At 53.1% G+C, this 18,528-nt stretch overlaps 2 protein-coding genes across 2 annotated transcripts; one reads left to right on the top strand and one right to left on the bottom strand.

Moving 5' to 3' along the window:
• Positions 1 to 1,026: 1,026 nt before the first annotated feature.
• Positions 1,027 to 2,659, top strand: LOC118632899 (5-beta-cholestane-3-alpha,7-alpha-diol 12-alpha-hydroxylase). Its single transcript, XM_036266115.1, has one exon. It carries the CDS (start codon positions 1,154 to 1,156, stop codon positions 2,657 to 2,659), a length of 1,506 nt encoding a protein of 501 aa, XP_036122008.1. The 5' UTR covers positions 1,027 to 1,153.
• Positions 2,660 to 4,744: 2,085 nt separating this feature from the next.
• ACKR2 (atypical chemokine receptor 2) lies at positions 4,745 to 18,044 on the bottom strand. The gene is made up of 3 exons (XM_036267007.1): positions 17,870 to 18,044; positions 13,985 to 14,072; positions 4,745 to 7,010 (listed from the first exon to the last, which is right to left on the bottom strand). Exon 3 carries the CDS (start codon positions 6,979 to 6,981, stop codon positions 5,821 to 5,823), a length of 1,161 nt encoding a protein of 386 aa, XP_036122900.1. The 5' UTR covers positions 6,982 to 7,010; positions 13,985 to 14,072; positions 17,870 to 18,044; the 3' UTR covers positions 4,745 to 5,820.
• Positions 18,045 to 18,528: the final 484 nt, after the last annotated feature.

Here is an 18,528-nt window from a genome sequence, read left to right as displayed (position 1 = left end):
TGAATGAATGAATGAATGGGAGAATGAATGTAAGGTGGTACTGCCACCCATTAAAACCTGGGTGACAAAGTTCAGGTCATTGGCGTTGGCCCACAGTTTGTCGACTGGGTTGTAAGGCTGGAGAGAATTAATGGTGCTGAGTACTTGCTGTGCCCTAAGCCGTCAGAGAGGACTTTGTGGAGGCGGATTGGATGTTTCCAGCCTCTGTGGAAGGGAGCTACTCAAGGCAAAGGGAACTCAAGCAGGTGGGCATATGGAAATCCTACGGTTATCAGAGGAGACAGAGTCCCTGTTGCAGGTCATTTAGGAAATTAGAGTCACTTGGGGGTCATCAGAAGCGGTTGAATTGAGTTTGAACTTCACCTGTTGCAACAATGGGCTAGCTGCTGCACTAAAGCCTGAGAATCAGTGGCTCAGCTTTCTCCTCGGGCCTGCTGGCAGAGGCCTCGAGTAAACGGTCAACTCACCTCACCCAAGCCAGGGCAGCTGTCAAAGTCCCCACTTCACTGAGCTTAGAAACGTATTGTGAAATAAAACCATTGGTTTGAAGTTCTTGTCATGTCTGACATCTCATAATTTCTCAAGATTTACAGTCTGTTCTTGCTAGAGAAGTGTGCAAGCCATTTGGACCAGTGGTAGGGCCTGAGGTCCGAGGCTCAGAGACTGAAGTCAGACGAGGAAGGGGTGGATGTGAAACTTAGTGCTTTTGAGCAGAACTTCTCCTAGGGGAACGCAGGACCTTAGTGCATTTCTGCTGAATGAGATAACAAATTAAGGAGTAATTACTCATTGCATATGAGTAAATAAAGGTGTGTCTGGTCACTAAATCATGGGGGTAGGAGTGGGGTTAAGAAAGGCTTTGCAGAGAAGATGCTGGAGCTGAGTCTGAAAAGGTCAGAGCAAAGCCTGAAGCTTGTAAAGATAACCCGAAACCAGGGGCGGAATCCTAGTCCCACTTCCTCCTCCCACACCACGAGGCTCTAGCAAGTGCTAATTTCACTTGCACATGCAGTCTCCCCAGGGTTATTTATTATAAATTGCAGCCACAGGGCAAGGTCCAGACCTTTCCATTCCCAACTCGTCAAGGTCTCCCAAAAGCTCTCTGGCACCCAGAGAACAGTGTGTCCAGAGCTTAACCTGGAAGAGCACAGCCATGGTGCTCTGGGGTCTGGTGCTGGGAGCCCTGCTGGTGGCCATTGTGGGGTATCTGTGCCTGCTGGGGCTGCTCCGGCAGCGAAGACCCCAGGAGCCCCCTCTGGACAAAGGCTCTGTGCCCTGGCTGGGCCATGCCATGGCTTTCCGGAAGAATATGCTTGAATTCCTGAAGCATATGCGGGCCAAGCACGGGGACGTGTTCACAGTGCAGCTAGGGGGCCAGTACTTCACCTTTGTCATGGACCCCCTCTCCTTTGGCCCCATCCTCAAGGATGTGAAGAGAAAACTAGACTTTGTGGAGTATGCAGAAAAACTGGTGCTAAAGGTATTTGGATATCAGTCAATACAAGGAGACCACCGGATGATACACTCAGCCAGCACCAAGCACCTCATGGGAGATGGCTTGGAGGATCTCAACAAAACCATGCGGGACAGCCTGTCCTTGGTTATACTGGGACCCACGGGCCGGAGTCCGGATGCCAGGAGCTGGCGTGAGGACGGCCTCTTTCACTTCTGCTACAACGCCTTGTTCAAGGCCGGCTATCTGAGCTTGTTTGGCTACACAAAGGACACGGAGCAGGACCTGCGACAGGCAGAGGAGTTATTTGTGCAGTTCCGCAAATTCGACCGCCTGTTCCCCAGGTTTGTTTACTCCTTGCTGGGACCCCGGGAGTGGCTGGAAATGGGCCGGCTGCAGCGGCTCTTCCACAAGACCCTCTCCGTGAAGCAAAACCTGGAGAAGGATGGCATAAGCAACTGGATAGCCTACATGCTTCAGTTTCTGATGGAGCAGGGGGTAGCCCCGGCCATGCAGGACAAGTTCAACTTCATGATGCTCTGGGCCTCCCAGGGGAACACAGGACCTACCTCTTTCTGGGCCCTCTTGTTCCTCCTGAAGCACCCAGAAGCCATGCAGGCTTTGAGAGAGGAGGCTGCCCAGGTCCTGGGGGAGGCCAAGCTGGAGGCTGGGCAGCCTTTCAACTTCGAGGTCAGTGCGCTGCAACGCACCCCTGTGCTGGACAGCGTGATGGAGGAGACTCTGCGGCTGGGGGCAGCGCCCACCCTCCTCAGGGTGGTAAACGGGGACCATATCCTGAAGATGGCCAGTGGGGAGGAGTACCGGGTCCGCAGTGGAGACATCGTGGCCCTCTTCCCTTACCTCTCGGTGCACATGGACCCTGACATCCACCCCGAGCCCACTGCCTTCAAGTATGACCGCTTCCTCAACCCCGACGGCAGCCGGAAAGTGGACTTCTACAAGGCAGGCAAAAAGATCCACCACTACACCATGCCGTGGGGCTCCGGAGTCTCCATGTGCCCGGGCAGGTTCTTGGCCCTGAGCGAGATGAAGCTCTTTGTCCTGCTCATGATCACACACTTTGACCTGGAGCTGGTGGACCCCGCCACACCTGTGCCGCCCGTGGACCCCCAGCGCTGGGGCTTCGGCACCACACAGCCCAGCCACGACGTGCGCTTCCGATACCGCCTGCGGGCCCCTGAGTGAGCTCTGCCAAGGGGGCCGACAGCCTGGCCAGAGGGCTCCCTTGGGGTCTCCACCCCCTCCCGCCCCTCTGAAGCCCCAGACCCCCTCTGCCTACCGCTCCCTGTGGCTCTGTGGCATCCCCTACCTCTGTCCTGTGGTCTGCCTTGCTCTCATCTCCTGGCCACCGCACAAGCCTATCATTCTCTCTTTGGAACACCGTCTCTCACAGCGGGTCTGCAGAAGCGCCCTTTCGCGGAGGTCCAGGGAGGGGGACGGTCTGGGAGTCAGCGCTCACACCTCAGCCAGTGCTGCGGCGCAGAAGCTGGCTCCTGCGAGGGGCATCTTGCAGATGTGAGCCCCACCCCCAGCTTTATCTTTTTCCATGTCTTCTGGAATACACGGTCTAGAGCCGTGTTGTCCGATAGCAATACAGGGCGAGCCATGTGCCATGTTTAATTCCCTAGTTGACACATCTTATAAAAGTAAACAAAACAAATAAAATCCATTTTTATAATATATTTTACTTACCCCCATAGATCCAAAATATTAACATTGCAACATGTAATCAACATTAAAAATACATTTTTTTCATATTGCCTTCTGAATCTGGTATTATAAATGGGATTTATTGGGGTGACATTGGTTAATACAGTTATATAGGATTCAGGAGTACAAGTCTGTAATACAGCATCTGTATATTGTATTGTGTGTTCAGAAATCTGGTAGGCACGTTTTACCCTTGCAGTATGTCTCAGTTCAGGCCGGCCACATTCTGAGTGCCCAACGGCCACGGGGCCAGCGGCTGCCACACGGGACGGCAGGCCTGGAGGAACGCTGCCCTCACGTAGGAGTTATCCATGCACTTCCCTCCTCTGCTGGCCCTGCTGCCAGGGACCTTTTTCCAAAAGCTTCTCTAATTGCCACTGTTTTATTTCCTGGCTCCCCATCCCCTTCACGCATCACGCTTAAGTCTTGCCACAGTTGGTCCCCAAATCTCCCATCCAGTGCAGTTCGGCTTGGCCAGCCTTCCCAGTGGACCTGTCTGCAAAGCACAGATGCTTGCTTTCCCGCCAGCCCGGTGCCAGCTCTCCTGGGAGCCCTCTGGCCCTTCCCATCCGCTGGCCTCCAGATCCGGGGATCCCCGAGCACACTGCGCATCACAGTCCATGTGACATGTCCTTGCTCTCTGTCCTGGTTTTCTCCTCCCCCTCTTCCCCACTCTGGGGCCCCGGGGCTTGGTATCTTGTTCCTTCATTTCTGACCCCCCCCCCAACCCCCGGATGTAGATTAAATTATAGAAACCTGACTTCCAGTCTCGGCTCATTTACTTTGTGTCCCCAAATCACTTCCTTCCCCTCTGTGTAATCACTCAGCTTTTGGGCGTATGAGCTGGAGACAGCCCCGCTCCAGGCGTGCTCACAGGGCTGGGGAGGGGAGAGGGCGCTGCTGCCGAGCTGCAGCTGGCGGACGGCAGGCCCTGGCTGGGGCTGTGACGGTGAGCTGGTGAGGGTCCTGCGGGAGGGAGGCCCAGCAGCATGGACCCCCTGCAAGGACCGCTCCCCCATGGGGCTTCTCTGCTGCTCCTATCCCACATCCCTGACTGGCCTCTTCCTTTCTGTTGAGGTTGCCTGTTCTGCCCTGAGTTTTGCCAGGGTCACAGACTATTAGAGTGGGCAGGGGCCTGGGCTGGGGACAGGAATCTGTCCCCACCAGCTATGTGATTGTGGGTCTGGGCCTACCTTTGTCTGGGTCTAGCTGCCCCCAAATGATGACCTCTGCCTGGATCGTGCTTGAGCTTCCACAGGTTAGGAAAGATAGGATATCCCATCCTGTTCCACAAGGGCCAGGAGCACAAAGAGGACTTAGCGGGGAGCACAGGAGAGGGAGAAGGGGGCTGGGAGGCTGGGGGCCATCCAAGGGGAGCTCCCCAACAACCTGCCCACATAGCCAGGCCCTGTGCCAGAGCAGGTGTGGATGGAGCAAGGCGACGGGCCTGCACATAGCTCCCTGCCCCTGCCTGGACCGAGGAGCTGCATCCCGTTCTTTCCCCCACACCCAGAGGATTGTGGACCGGGAGCCCCACACCTAAAGGCATGTGGACCGAGAGCCCCACACCCAAAGGAATGTGGACAGGCTGGGGAAGGGGTGAGGCCCAATTCCAGAGTCAGGGCCAAGAGTCTCAACCAAGAGCGAACTTCATGGCTCCTGTGACCTACTTGAGGGTATGCGGGGGACCGAGGGAAGGCGCGGTGGGTCGGTGTGAACAGGGTTCCATCCCGCAGCCCAGGGTGTCCACCGTCACAGCAGGTCTGCCAGGAAGCAGTGAGCACCCGGACCCAGGGTGAGCACGTAGAGGCCAGTACCCGCCGCTGGCACCTACCGGCGGGGTAGGGCCCTGGCACCTGTGGTTCTCTGGGGCCTGCTGGAGACACCCTCTACAAGGGCCACCGTCCCTCCCTGGCAGAGGCCTCGAGGCAGCGGGGAGACTGAGACCCCCAGGGATGCATGCAGCCACTCCCTGTCCTGACCCCGCTGTTCTGTCCCCATTTCCTCACTTCTGCCCCAGTTTCTTTCTCCCTCGAAGAAAAGTCCACTCTGTGTATTCTGCGAGGACAGCTAACGACACAGCAATCAGGGATGACATGCCAGTGTAGAAACAGATGTTTTCCTAGGCAGCAAGTGCCATGAACACTCAGCACGCTTCACAGGTGGAGGGTGGGCAGCCCTGCTCCCGGGCAGAGCCGTGGGTGCCCTTCCCCCCCGGGCAGCTCCCCAGCTGCTGCATCTCCAGCGTGTCCTAACTGCTGGACCCTGGAGCCACCACCAAGGCTGCGACATTAAACAACACAACAGTCTTCCCCCAGCTGAACTAGAGCAGCCCAGGGGGCGGGGTGGGCCTCGGGAGACCGGAGTGCAGGCTGAGGGAGCTGCGGTCACTCCGGCTGTTGGGTGCAGGTCAGATGACAGGAGAAGGTGACGGCGGGAAAGAGAAGTCAGCTGGGCAACCGTTGCAGCAGTTCAGGGAGGATGACATCCCGGAAGGAGCGAGCGGATACTGCCGAGGGTTGAAAACTGAGAACTGACGGCTGGTTTAGCAACATGGTCTCTGAAGCCCTTCGAGGGTCTCTGAAGCTCAACGGCACTGGGTCCCATCTGCTCTCACCAGACTGTGGCATGGCTGCTTAGGCTTCATTTTCTCCCATGCCCCCCTTGTCGGGGGCGTCCTCAGCCCGCCTCCCCCTGAGGTCACCCATGCTGGTCATTTCTTCTTGGACAGTGAGGCTGCTACTCTCACAACAGCTGGACAGTGGGGCCTGGGCAGGGCAAGCTGCCTGGTGCCGGCCAAACACGGCGGCCAGGAGAACCTTCAGGTACTGGGAGAAGCCTTGGATGAAGAAGGCATAGAGGATGGGGGTGAAGCAGCAGTGAAGGAAGGCGATGCTCTCTGTTACCTGCATTGTGTAATCCAGGTACTGGCTGGCCTTGCAGTTCCCAAAGACTTTCAGGTCCATCAGCGAGTGCAGGAACAAGGTGAGGTTGTACGGGAACCACAGCACGAAGAAGGCCACCACCAGGGCCACAGCTATCTTTAGAGCCCGGCCCTGGCCTGGGGGCTTCAGCCGGACTAGGACAGAACCGATGCGGGAATAGAAGAAGATCATGGTGAGGAGTGGAATGAAAAACCCCAGGATGTTCTGCTGGAAGCGGAGGAAGAGCTTCCAGAAGGTCCCATGCCCCCCGAAATCTGGGTAGCAGCTCCACACACCCGCGGGGAATTCATGCATCTGCACAAAGACCATGTCAGGGATGGAGACAGCCAGGGCCACAGCCCACACTATGACAACCAGGAGCCAGCGCTTGGCCCGGGTCCTCAGCCTGTGGTGGGGCTGAGCGTGGACGATCTCCAGGTACTTGTCCAAGCTCAGGCTGCTAATGAAGAAGATGCCGCTGTAGAGGTTGATGTTGTAGAGAGCACTCACCGCCTTGCACATGAAGCCCCCGAAGACCCAGTGCCAGACCACGGAGACGATCCAGAAGGGCAGGGTCACCACAAACAGGAGGTTGGAGATGGCCAGGTTCAGCAGATAGACCTCCGTCATCCGCCTGCGAGGCACATACCGGAGCAAGACCACCAGAAGAAACAGGTTGCCACTCAGGCCCAGCACGAAGACCAGGCTGTAGAAGATCGGCAGGAAGACTTTGCCAAAGGACATCACAGAGTCCTTCCTGCAGAGCATGAAGGCCACCTGGTCCAAGTAGTCTTCATAGTCATAGTAGACGCTGCTGTTCTCAGAACTGGCGACCTCGGTGGTGAGCGGCTGAAGGGCGGTGGCGGTGGCCATGGCAGGAGGGTACGCCCCGACCTAGAGCTCTGCAGACCAGAGAGTAGTGAGAGAGAAGAGATGAAGCCAGGCAATCCCTGCCTCTCTTCAAACCCAGTTTCTACCGCTCTGGGATGTCCCCTAAGCGTGGGCACAAGTGTGGGGAGCCCGAGCCTACCACTGAAAGGTAATGTCACCTTGGGGAGGTGACAGCCTCAGGTGTTCTCATAGTATTCACTTCTTTCATTATTGTTTCTCTTCTTCTTTTTTTGTACAGACAGAGTGGGAGGGAGAGAGAGGAAGAGAGAGAGAGGGAAACATCGATGTGAAAAGGACACATCGAGTGGCTGCCACCCGCACGACCAACCAGGGCCGGGGACAAACTGCAACCGAGGTACATGCCCTTAGCCGGAACCGAACCCGGGTGTCTCCGGACCGCAGGTGGACGCTCTAACCGCTGAGCCAAACCGGCCAGGGCTATTGTTTCTCTTCTTTATTTTCTCCCTCATCATTTAAAAAGACTGGGACTGTCTTTCCGAGTTTTCTTTATTATTTAGGGTGACCGATTCACCTACTGACAGTGTCTCCATACTTTTCCTCATGTGTGGCTTATTCTTTGTGCAGCTTATAATTCTTTTAAAATGAGAGCTTCTCTTCAGTGGGCCTGTTTTATCTATAAATGTCTAGTGTACCCACTCTGGCTTTGAGCCTTCTTTACTTCCATCACCTGAGAATTTCCCTTGCTTTTATTTCAAAGTATTTCATTTATAAATAGTGTTGTATATCAACATTTTCTTTTATATTTAATATTTTTAATATCTATGTATCCAGTATGTTCAGGTTTGTAGCAGAAAGGTATGATCCATCATGTTTATAGAAACAACTAAACTTTTTCATCCTTCAGTGTTCCCATCTTTATTTTTTTATATTTTTTGTTAATCCTCACCTGAGGATATTTTTCCATTAATTTTTAGATAGAGTGGAAGAGTGGGAGGGGGAGAGAGAGAAACATCAATGCAAGAGACACACATTGATTGCATGACACTGACCGGAGCCAGGGATCGAACCTGCAACCCAGGTATGTGCCCTTGACCGAAAATTGAACCCGCAACCCTTCGGTCGGCAGGCCATCACTCTAACTGCCGAGCCAAACCAGCCAGGGCATCTGTCTCCCCGTCTTTAAAATGATAATGATAATACTGCCTACTCATGGGGTTCTCGTGGGGCTTGAATACGACAATCCATGTGCTGCACTTCATGCTCTATGAAGAGTGCCTAGAACAGCGGGCCTTCAATACAGCTTAAATTATTGCTTTGACCAGAACTGAGTCCATCACCTTCCCACCAGTCTCTCCTCCTCTCCTGTGTCTACCCAACTGACTGGCACCACCAACTACTCATTCACCTAAGGCTGAAACGTGGGAAACATCCCAAATTCCTTCCTCACCCTCCTCACCACCACCCTATTGCCTTTTGAATATGTCCACTCTCTCCAAGTCCCATAAAAAATATATACAGGGTATTCTTTTAATAAAATTAAGACAAATGCACCATATATATAGGAGTTCAAAGAGACGAAAGGGAACGCTAGGGAGGGACAGGCACAGGGTTCAAGAGGGCAGCTGCCTGGCAGGAGAAGCCAGAGGCACGGTATGGGGGCAGGTCACCCTCCACGGGCAAGTTCCTCTGGCGTGGTGGTTTCCCAAGTCTTAATGGTATTATTAAAAATAATGTGTAGCCCGGCCAATGTGGCTCAGTGGTTGAGCGTTGACCCACGCACCAAGAGGCCATCAGTTCGATTCCCGGTCAGGGCACATGCCCAGGTTGTGGGCCCGATCCCCCGTGGGGGGCATGCAGGAGGCAGCCAATCGATGTTCTCTCTCATCGATGTTTCCATCTCTCTTTCCCTCTCCCTCCCTCTCTCTAAAATCAATTAAAATAATTTAAAAATAATAATTTGCAGAAGAGAGCGTCACATGAAGCAGTGATAAGAGACTGTCATGAAGCAAGGCTTACGTTGCTTCCCGGACAGAAAGATGTCATGTTCAGTGCCCTAGGTTGCTCAGCAATGGGACAGGTTATGAGAAAGAGAGAGGAAGGAAACAGAAAGGAGCATGTGGCCCAAGCAGGTCACCCTGCACAGCCGCCAGAGAGGAGCCCGGAAGCTGCTGATGAGCCTGGGCCACAAAGAGAAACAGAAACCAGCCCCACCTGTTCCTCTGCATTCCAGCTGTTACTCTTTGATTTCAGTGAGATTGAACTTTCTCATATGTTCAACCAGTTTGTATTTGTTCTGTGAACGATTTGTTTCACTGGGTGGGATTCTCATTCTATAAAAGGTTTTATATAGTAAGAAGTTCAGCTGTTTATAGATGCTGTAAATATTTTCCCCAGTCCTTCCTAATAGAAGTTTTGTCTATATTTTTTTCCAGGTAGGATTTTGAAATGAATGTTGACTCACATTTCAGCTGACCCTTCTAGTTTCCTTGACCCCGTGATCTCATAGTTGATGGAAATATCCGATGCTGCTGAGGCGGGGCCTCTCCCAGGGGAGCCCCGGAGTCCTCCTACGCCTTGGTCCCACCCTTGGGCTCCTGTCACATGGCATCTGGGCCAGATGTTCGAGAAAACCACCCACACCCACACCCTGTCGGCATTCCAGGAGCTCAGAGTGGGTGGCTTTATCCAGGGCCAGGCTCTGCCCTTGACCGGCCTCAGGAACTTGGCCCTGTGCCTTCCTTTCCTGGCTCTCCATTCCGCTTCTGGGCATCTGAGGTCTCCTGTCCCTGAGCCCTTCCCCTTCCTGGGCAGCAGCGAGAACACCCCCACGCATGGCTGGTGCGGGGAGTCTGTGAGCTGCTGCGGTTGAGAGAAGGAGGTGCCCCTCTGCACTTGGACCTGATCTGGATACATTTGTCAGGAGTTATCGCTAATTAAACACCAGCAGTTCTGGTCTGTCAGCACTGAACTTGATCCTGACATGTTTTCTCAAGGTCCTTGACTTTTGCTTTAATAAACAACCCAGCCTGATGACTGCTTTGATCGAAGCCAGATGTCAGGGTCAGCAGGGCCTAGGTTAGACCATACCACCTGGAACCCTCTGTCCCCTTACCTCTCAGGGCCTCTGGCCTCCTGACCTTCCACTCTGGGAATCTTTCCAGGTCCTCTTGACCTCTGAGGCCAGCAGCCAGCCCCTGCCATCACTTTCATCAACAGTAGCAACCACTACCCCCAGCTCACACGGTAACTGGCCAGCATCTTCATAGCACTGTGGCCGTGCTGGAAGGCAAACTACAAGGAACTGTCAGCAGCACCTAACCCAGGAGCAAAGCAACTTTTTCACAATCACATAGGAAGTCACTGGTTGAGCTGCATCTGAGTCCGGGGGCTTCAGACTTCAGGAGCGGTGCCTTGTCTGGCCCCACCTCATCCTCTGCTCTGACCCAGCTTACCAAAAGCGAGAGGAGTGACCTGGGCTCAGGTCTTGGTTGCCCAGGACATTGTCCTCACTGGCTGCTCTAGCCTCTGCTGAGCCCACCGTTAATGCCCCCTAGGCTTCACCGAGCCTCCTTGCAAAACGCAGCAGGTAACGGTTTCACAAAGATCTCCACCTCCTAGTTTCTGCAGCCTGTGAATATGTTCACTTCTACATCAAAAGGGATTTCACATGTGATTAAGGTAAGGATCTCAAGATGGGGAGAGTATCCTAGATCACCCAGTGCAATCGCAAGGGTCCTCATCGGAAGGAGGCAGGCACAGCGAGTGGGAAAAGGTGTGACAGCGGAAGCGGAAGTGAGCGATGGGGCACAATGAACGCAGGCGTCCCCCTGAAGCTGGAGGAGGCACGGGTCACAGTGCAGCTGCTGACCCCTTGTCGACTCCTGACCTCTGGAACATTAAGATGATACTTTTGTCTTGCTTTAAGCCACTGATTTTGTGGTTTTTGATACAGTTGCAATAGGTAACATATTTCCTGTGACTTTTTGTGCCTCCGAATCTCAGGCTGAGGGAGTGAGAGAGAGTACATCCTATCTTCCTTCTTCAACCTACAGGTGGGGAAACTGACTCAAAGAAGGGGAGCAACTTGTGCAAAGCATACAGTGTGTAGTCAGTGGCTGGACTGAGCCATGAACCCATGTTCCTGGTTCCCTCCACCCCAACTGTCCCTCTAGCTCCACCCTGGTTTTTCCCTTTTTGTTCTCACTTTTCCTTATTGCCTGAACCCACTGTTTAGCCAGGAACACCTTAAGAGGAATGAATGAGGGCATCGGTTATTCACATTCTACTATGAATTACCAGGTAGTAAGACAACCTGGATGAAGCTCTGTAGTAAAACTTCTGGGAAACCCAGAAAACTATACACAGGCTAGAGAGGGAGGCTTTCTAAGGGAGGGATAGCAAGGACAAGGGCAGCTGAGCTTCCCCGACAGTGAAGCCCAGGGCACAGAGGCAAACCACAGCTTATCTCTAGGGCAATAACATCATCCTCTCGGTGACTTCCTGAGGCTGCTGGCCTCGGCTGGCTCCAGCTTTGACTTAGCGAGAATTTCTGGCCAGAGAGGATGCCTCTTCCCGAGGATCTCAAGGCCTCTCAGAGAAGTCTCAGGGGAGGAAACAAGAGAGAGGATAATGCTACATGCATCTGCCCGCACAGGAAGGAGTCACGTTAGCTGAGCTCCTTCGATGAGCTACACACTCCCATGGTGGTGGGTGGGCGTCACGAAGGAGAGAGGGGAGGCTCCGATTTGCAGCACTTTCCATGGTGTAAGTATTCCTGTCCTGACCAGTTTCAATCCTCCCACGTAAACGGATGTAGAGTTGGCTAATTCTGTGACTGTGCTGAACGCCTCCCATGCCATTTCTCATGTAATCTCCTTTACCATCGTTCTGGGAAGCAGTGTTGTTATGACCCCCACTTTTCAGATGGGGAAACTTGAGGCTTGGAGAGATGAAGCCCAACTTTCCATGGCGTTGCATCAGCAAATGATGGACCCAGGCTTGGATGTCCTGAACAACACAAGGTAGACCTGGTGTCCCTTTCCCCCAGCTCCCCCTTTCAACATGACCAATGCTGGATTTGAAGGATGGGCCTCTGGTAGTGAGACTTCTAGCCTCATGATGAGTGGCAGGAAAGATTCAAAGTCAGCTGTGACCTGGAGCCAGCTCAGCAACGTCTGGGAGGCGTTCAGCACAGTCACAGAATTAACCAACTCCACATCCATTTACGTGGGAGGCTTGAAATTGGTCAGGGCAGGAATACTTACGCCATGGAAAGTGCTACAAATCGGAGCTTCCCCTCTCTCCTGCGTGACCCCCACCCACGACCACGGGAGCATAACCCTTCTCGGGACCCCCGTGGAGCCTGACCAAACGCCAACTGTCTCGCTATCTCCCTGCCTGTCTCCCACCACCGTCCCTCTCCACCTTCCATACATCCCACCGCCGCCCTCCTCCTGAGCCAAGAGCTCGTGAGGACAAGGTCACGTGGAAGTCCCCTCTCAGTGTCCACAGACACCATGCTGAGTGTGCTGGCCACAGTGCTGCTGAGACTAGTGGACAAATAAACAATAGCCACACCAGCTTTCAAAATGTAAAACAAAGCCTAACATTTGAGATCACTTCTAGTGGGCTCTCAGTTTTGTTGGTTTCCTTACAACTTAAAAATCATATCCTTTAAAATGTGATCTAGCCCTGGCTGGTTTGGCGCAGTGGTTAGAGCATCAGCCTGCGGTCCAGAGAGACCAGGGTTCGGTTCCCACTAAGGGCACGTACCTCGGTTGCAGTTTGTCCTCAGCCCTGGTTGGGTTGTGTGGATGGCAGCCACTCGATGTGTCCCTTTCACGTCGATGTTTTTCTCTCTGTCTCTCCCTCCTACTCTATCTGAACAGAAAATGAAAAAATGTTCTCAGATGAGGATAAAAAAATAAATAAATAAAATGTGATCTAAACCCTCCCTTCCCAGAAGCCTGCCAGGGCCGCTGACCTAGTATAAACCCTGCCCCAACCCCGCAAGCACTCACAGGTCACTCGTCAGCCTCAGTACCCACCTCCTGAGAGCACAGTCACCTTTTTTTTTAAATATCTTTTTTTAAAATATTTTTTCTTTCTTGATTTTAGAGAGAGAGGACAGGAGAGAGAGAGAGAAACATAGATGAGAGAGAACATTGATTGGTCGCCTCCTGCATGCCCCCCACTGGGCATGTGCCCTGACCGGGAATCGAACTGGGACCTCCCAGTCCATGGGATGATGCTCAATCCACTGAGCCACACCAGCTGGGCCAGAGTCACCTTTTAAGGATCCACTGGCCTCCTGTGACAGACGGGCGTGTCCCAGGGGTTGGAACTCACCAGCACAGGGCCAGAAGCAGGCATCAGACGACCGTGGAGTTAATCAGCAGTCACCCCTCTCCCTCCCTTCTCTCTCCTCATTTCCCCTTATCTGGTTTGCTGCCTCCCCACTGGTACTCTGCACACAGCTGAGCCAAGACGCTCCTGAGAGTTGTTTTCTCAGCCTGGGCCAGCTCTGCCCAGCAGCCTTGGGAGCCCGTGACCGTGCAGCGTGACTGGCCCAGAGGCCCCGCTATTTCCACTTGAGTCATGCTCAAATGCCACTTCCAGCTGAGCAGCTTCCCTGGACCAGGGTCATGGAATATGCCCTGTGGCCTCCCAGCTCCTGCCCTCAGGCTCTCCCAGCTGCCTCGGGAGGACGGGGGCGGAACAAGTTCCCAACTGGACACCACCCTGGCTCAGCCCGGGACGGGTCCCCTCTGCCTATAACTCTGGCATTTCCAGCTTGCACGCCCAGCACAGCTGTGGCAGGACTGAGGCAGGAGCGGTGAGATAGCTCACACCACGACCACCGGTCTGGCTGCAGAGAGTGCTCTCGTGCTAGGCTGCCTTTGCGGGAACGGTTTACAGTGCTGGGGTCTCTACTTTCCTCCTTCTGGAACTGGGGAAGCACCAGCTACTCAACTCTGCTGTGTATCTAGCGGTAACCAAAATAATGATAATGCCCACCACTTACCTGGTGCTTACTATGGGCCAGGCTCTGTTCTCAGAAGTTTACACACGTCAGTTCGTTTCAGCCTTGCAAGGACACTCCGACGCAGGTACTGACAGGAGGAAGGGCATGTAATAAGGATAGAACCACAGTTGTTTGATTATTCACCTTATTCATCATAGATCAGAGGTCTTCTTACAGACCCTGGGAAACTGGAGGATGTGTTTCAAAAAGAAAAACACGACTGTAATGAGCCCAGATGGGTCCATTCCTCAGAAAAGAAGACACATTTGAAGAGCAGATCAAGGACAGGACATGCCTTGACTTGGTTGCTATGCCTGAACCCAGGCCCCCTCCAGGAGTTTGCCTCAGGACTGCTGACCCGTCTGCAGTCCCAGGAATAGGCTAAGCTGTTTATAACGTCATAGAAGATTAGCCACTTTGTTATCAGACTTCGAGTTCCTGAAGGCCAGACTGCAGACCCCACCCTCTCCTTCCCCTGTTACATTTGTAGCTCCCAGCTACACATAGCTGTCTCCCTCACCTGTATATAATCAGCCAGTTGTCAAGGGGGTCAGAGCAGAATTTCCAGGGTGACCTGCTGCTCTCTCCATTGTTTCAGCATTACTGGGATAAACGCTCACATATGATTCAACCCTATCTTTACTTAATTTGGCTCAAGTAGTGATAGGCAGCCTCAGACCCAGTTGGTGTCTGGTAACAGTACAATTATTATCTCTATTTTACATGGGAGGAGAATGACTTTCAGAGAGGCTAAGGAACTTCCCAAGGCCACACAGCTATTAAGTCGCAGAGCTGGATTTGAAACCGGGTCCAGGATCCGGGCTAGCTCATTAAAAAGGAGAGGAAAAGGATGGGGACTTAGACATGGAGATGTGACAGGAGACCAGGCTGCTATTGTTCGGGGTGTCTGATAGAAGGCTGGCTGAGAGATTGATGGTGTGGGAATGAAAAACAGGAAGAGGACCTGACAGCCACAAGAGAGGACGCGAGGGAAGGAGCCCAGTGCGCGGGAATGACTCGCAGGGAGAGAATTCATGAATGACCAGCTCAGGGCGGGGCGGGGGCGCCGCTTCACCTCTCAGCCCTGCCAGCACCAGACAAAGCTGAGGCTTCCTTCTGGGGCCTCTAACGTCCACAGACCTGTTTTCTCATCCATAGAATAAAGACAGGACTCTGTGAGGATTGAGTCTGGAACAATCATTTTAACAGCTAACACCGTGGAACCCTGACAGGGTGCAGGAGGCTGGGGAAAGGGCCTTTCCATGTATTAATTCCTTTATTCTCTCATTTACCTTATGGGAGTTAAATACTATTATTAACCCTGTTTTACAGCGGAGGACACAGGCACAGAGAGGTTAGGGAACTGGCCCAGTGCCACAGAGCAAGCGAGCAGTAGAGCCGGGAGCTGAAAGCCAGAGGCACGCTCTTAAACACTGAGTTACTTTACCGCTCAAGTAAACACTGAGTTACTTTATTTTCTCAAGGAAAATAACAAGCCAGTTGCGGTCCCCTCCACCAAGCTCTATATGTTACACATCAAGGCACTCACTGCTCATGACAACCTTATGGGACAAGTCCTATTATTATTCCTATTTTACAAATGAGAAAATGAAGCTCAGAGAGGGTGAGTAATGTCTCCAAGACCCACAGCAAGTGGACTTCAAGACTGGAAGTCAAGTGCCTGCAGTCAGCTCTGGAGCCTGAGCCTGAACCACACCCTGGGAGCTGAGCCCTCTCCTCAGAGGCACAGGACAGCGGCCCTCTGCATGGCCCACCATGGGAACTGCTGCATTTGGATTCAGTGCGAGGTAAAAAACACAATGAAGACAACAGCACCCAGACATTTACACGGGGCTTGTACTTCCTGAGGCTTTTTTTTTTTCTTTATCCTTACCCAAGGACATTTTTGCATTCATCTTCAGATACAGCAGGAGGGAGAGAGGGGGGAAGAGAGAGAGAGAAACATTGACATGAGAGAGACACATTGACTGGTTGCCACCCACACGACCCCAACTGGGCCGGGGACAAACTGCAACCAACATACGTGCCCTTAGCGGGAACCGAACCCTGGACTCTCTGGTCCGCGGGCCAACGCTCTAACCGCTGAGCCAAATCGACCAGGGCCCTGAGGCTTTTTTATACCCAGTCCTCACAGGTCTTCCTGGCTCCCTGGTGAAGGGACAGCACGGGTCACCTCCCTGGTTTCACGAGAAGCCTGGGGCCACCCCACAAGCTAGGCAGAGCTGACCCTGGAGTCCTACCACTGACTGAGTCCTGGACCACTGAACACACACTCTCTTTCTTCCCTCTTTACCATGTATTTTCCCTCGTTACAGTAGTAATATATGCTCAGTGTAAAATATGCTAATACAAGAAAAAAGCAGAAGAGAGGCTGGCCGGTGTGGCTCAGTGGTTAGTGTCGACCCATGCACTAGGAGGTTGCGGGTTCGATTCCTGGTCAGGGCACATGCCCAGGTTGTGGGCCCGATCCCCAGTGGGGGGCATGCAGGAGGCAGCTAATCCATGTTCTTTCTCATCAATGTCTCTCTCTCTCTCTCTCTCTCATTCTCCCTTCCTCTCTAAAATCAATAAAGAAAAATTATTCTTTAAAAATAGAAGAGAGGTTAAAAAACACCCCATAATCCTATACTCCCTTCCCCCGACCCCGATAACCTTTGGGAACGTTTTGGTGTATCTCATCTTTCTTCATGCCCAGGGCCTGTCGGCTGCACAAACCTCCAAAGATTTGTAGAATCAGAGTCTGGCTGGAAGAGAGTGGCCTTGTCCGGTCTCCAGCAGGGCCACCCAGTGCCTCCTGATTGATGGTGCCTCCTACTCCCTGGAAGACATGAGGCCCGCCTGTTCCCCACACTCCCTGGGACCCCACACCACTCAGTGTTTTCCTGCCTCTTATCAGGAAACGGGGAAGTTTGTGACATTGATAAATCATAGGCAACCCATCCTCCCAAAGCTTACTTCAGTTAATAAAAACCAGTTTTACAGACTGACTCTTCAAGAAGCTACTGCAGCAAAAGAAACAGATTTTGACATCTTTCCCCAATTATTCTTGCTTTTTGTTCTTGCCTCTGTCATTGTTGCCTGAAATTCTACCACCAGACCTCTTTGCATTTGTATTTCAGCATTTGTGCTAGTTCAAAATGAAACACAACCAACGCCCCCAAGGAGGTGGTACACTCAGCATGGGACAGCGTGGAAGGGCAGACGGCATAAATTGGTCTACTTCTTAATGGCTGAATAACCCTGGGGAAATTACTTAACCTCTCTGAACCTTAGTTTTATCACCTATAAAATGCCTCCTTGGTGGAGTTTTCATAATAATTGAGTACGTAACTCATAACTATTGGTTCCCTTACCGGCCCGGAAAGGACCCTTGGTGCCGTCTGGGATGGGTCAGGGAGAATCCTGGGGCTGTACGAGGTAGGAGGGACGAAGAACGTGGCGAGGACGGTCATGAGAGGACAGGGAGAACAAGGAGGGTGGACATGTGCAGAAATACACAGAGCTGAGCAACCTCAGCCCTAGGAGAGATCCTTAAGGATCATCCATCTGTCCGCATCATAGTCCAGCTGGGGAAACTGAGGCCCATAGAGGAGAGGAAATGCCTGAGGTCCCCCAGCCACACCTGATACCAACTCAAGGGTTTTCAGAATCCACAAAGCAGATTCTCAAAATCAGAGTAAAGTGGGGAGGGGCCAGCAGACCCCCTCTCCCCCCAGCTACCGGGGCAACTGATCTAACAGTTGCCCTAGAGAGTGAGCTCCACAGCGACCCGCTAGCACCTCCCTCTCCCCCCACATTTACCCATGCTCAGGCCACTGGGTCCAGTCTCCCCTGCAGTACCTGGGCAGGGCCAGGCCCACTCACCTGGGGATGTACACCCAGCGCACAGGAGAGCAGCAGCGCCTGGTCCTTCTTCCTGGGGAAAGTGCAGAGGGAGTGCTCTTCCTCCTAGCTCTTCCCCTCTCTGGACAACATCCTTCACACATCCTGCTTTGAGCCTGAAAAGCACCAGTGTGTGCCTGCCCCAGCCCCACCTCGCTGCATAGCCACGGACTGTTCCGCTGAACTAAGTTAAGCTCAAATGACCGCTCCCCCTCTCAGGAAGGAGTATCCACTCCCCAGCATAGTCTGGTTATTTTGGAAAACATGTATCCATAACCACACCTCTGGAAGATCCCCAACAGTTTCTGACCAGGGACAAGGGGTGGAGGAGCCAGAGTGGGGGAGATGGAATCTGTGAGTTACACACACCCAAGGTGACCCGTCTGCACATCTCAAGGGGGACAAAGAGGCTGTGATAAGTGGTGCTTTCTCCCTGTGTGCTGACTTTCTGAAGGGCTCTGGTCTCTGAGCTGCAGCTATGACGCCGGCCCCTAGGAGATGGTTTCTAACAGGGTGTCTGATCCTAGGGTGCCTTGTGCTGTGTGGGGCCGGACAGTGTGGCCTTGCGTGTTTGACCTTACCCTCGTCCCGCATGCGTGTGTACATGCATGTACACTCACACACACACAGTTTGTACTCCC

The sequence above is a fragment of the Molossus molossus genome, unplaced genomic scaffold (assembly GCF_014108415.1).
Source record: "Molossus molossus isolate mMolMol1 unplaced genomic scaffold, mMolMol1.p scaffold_m16_p_18, whole genome shotgun sequence".
Taxonomy (NCBI): domain Eukaryota; kingdom Metazoa; phylum Chordata; class Mammalia; order Chiroptera; family Molossidae; genus Molossus; species Molossus molossus.
Note: the sequence above shows the minus strand (reverse complement) of the source record. Positions and strands in the feature narration are given on the sequence as shown.

Excerpts from the sequence above, each read along its gene's own strand:
- LOC118632899 (XM_036266115.1), top strand. The coding sequence starts at position 1,154 with ATGGTGCTCTGGGGTCTGGTGCTGGGAGCCCTGCTGGTGGCCATTGTG.
- ACKR2 (XM_036267007.1), bottom strand. The coding sequence starts at position 6,981 with ATGGCCACCGCCACCGCCCTTCAGCCGCTCACCACCGAGGTCGCCAGT.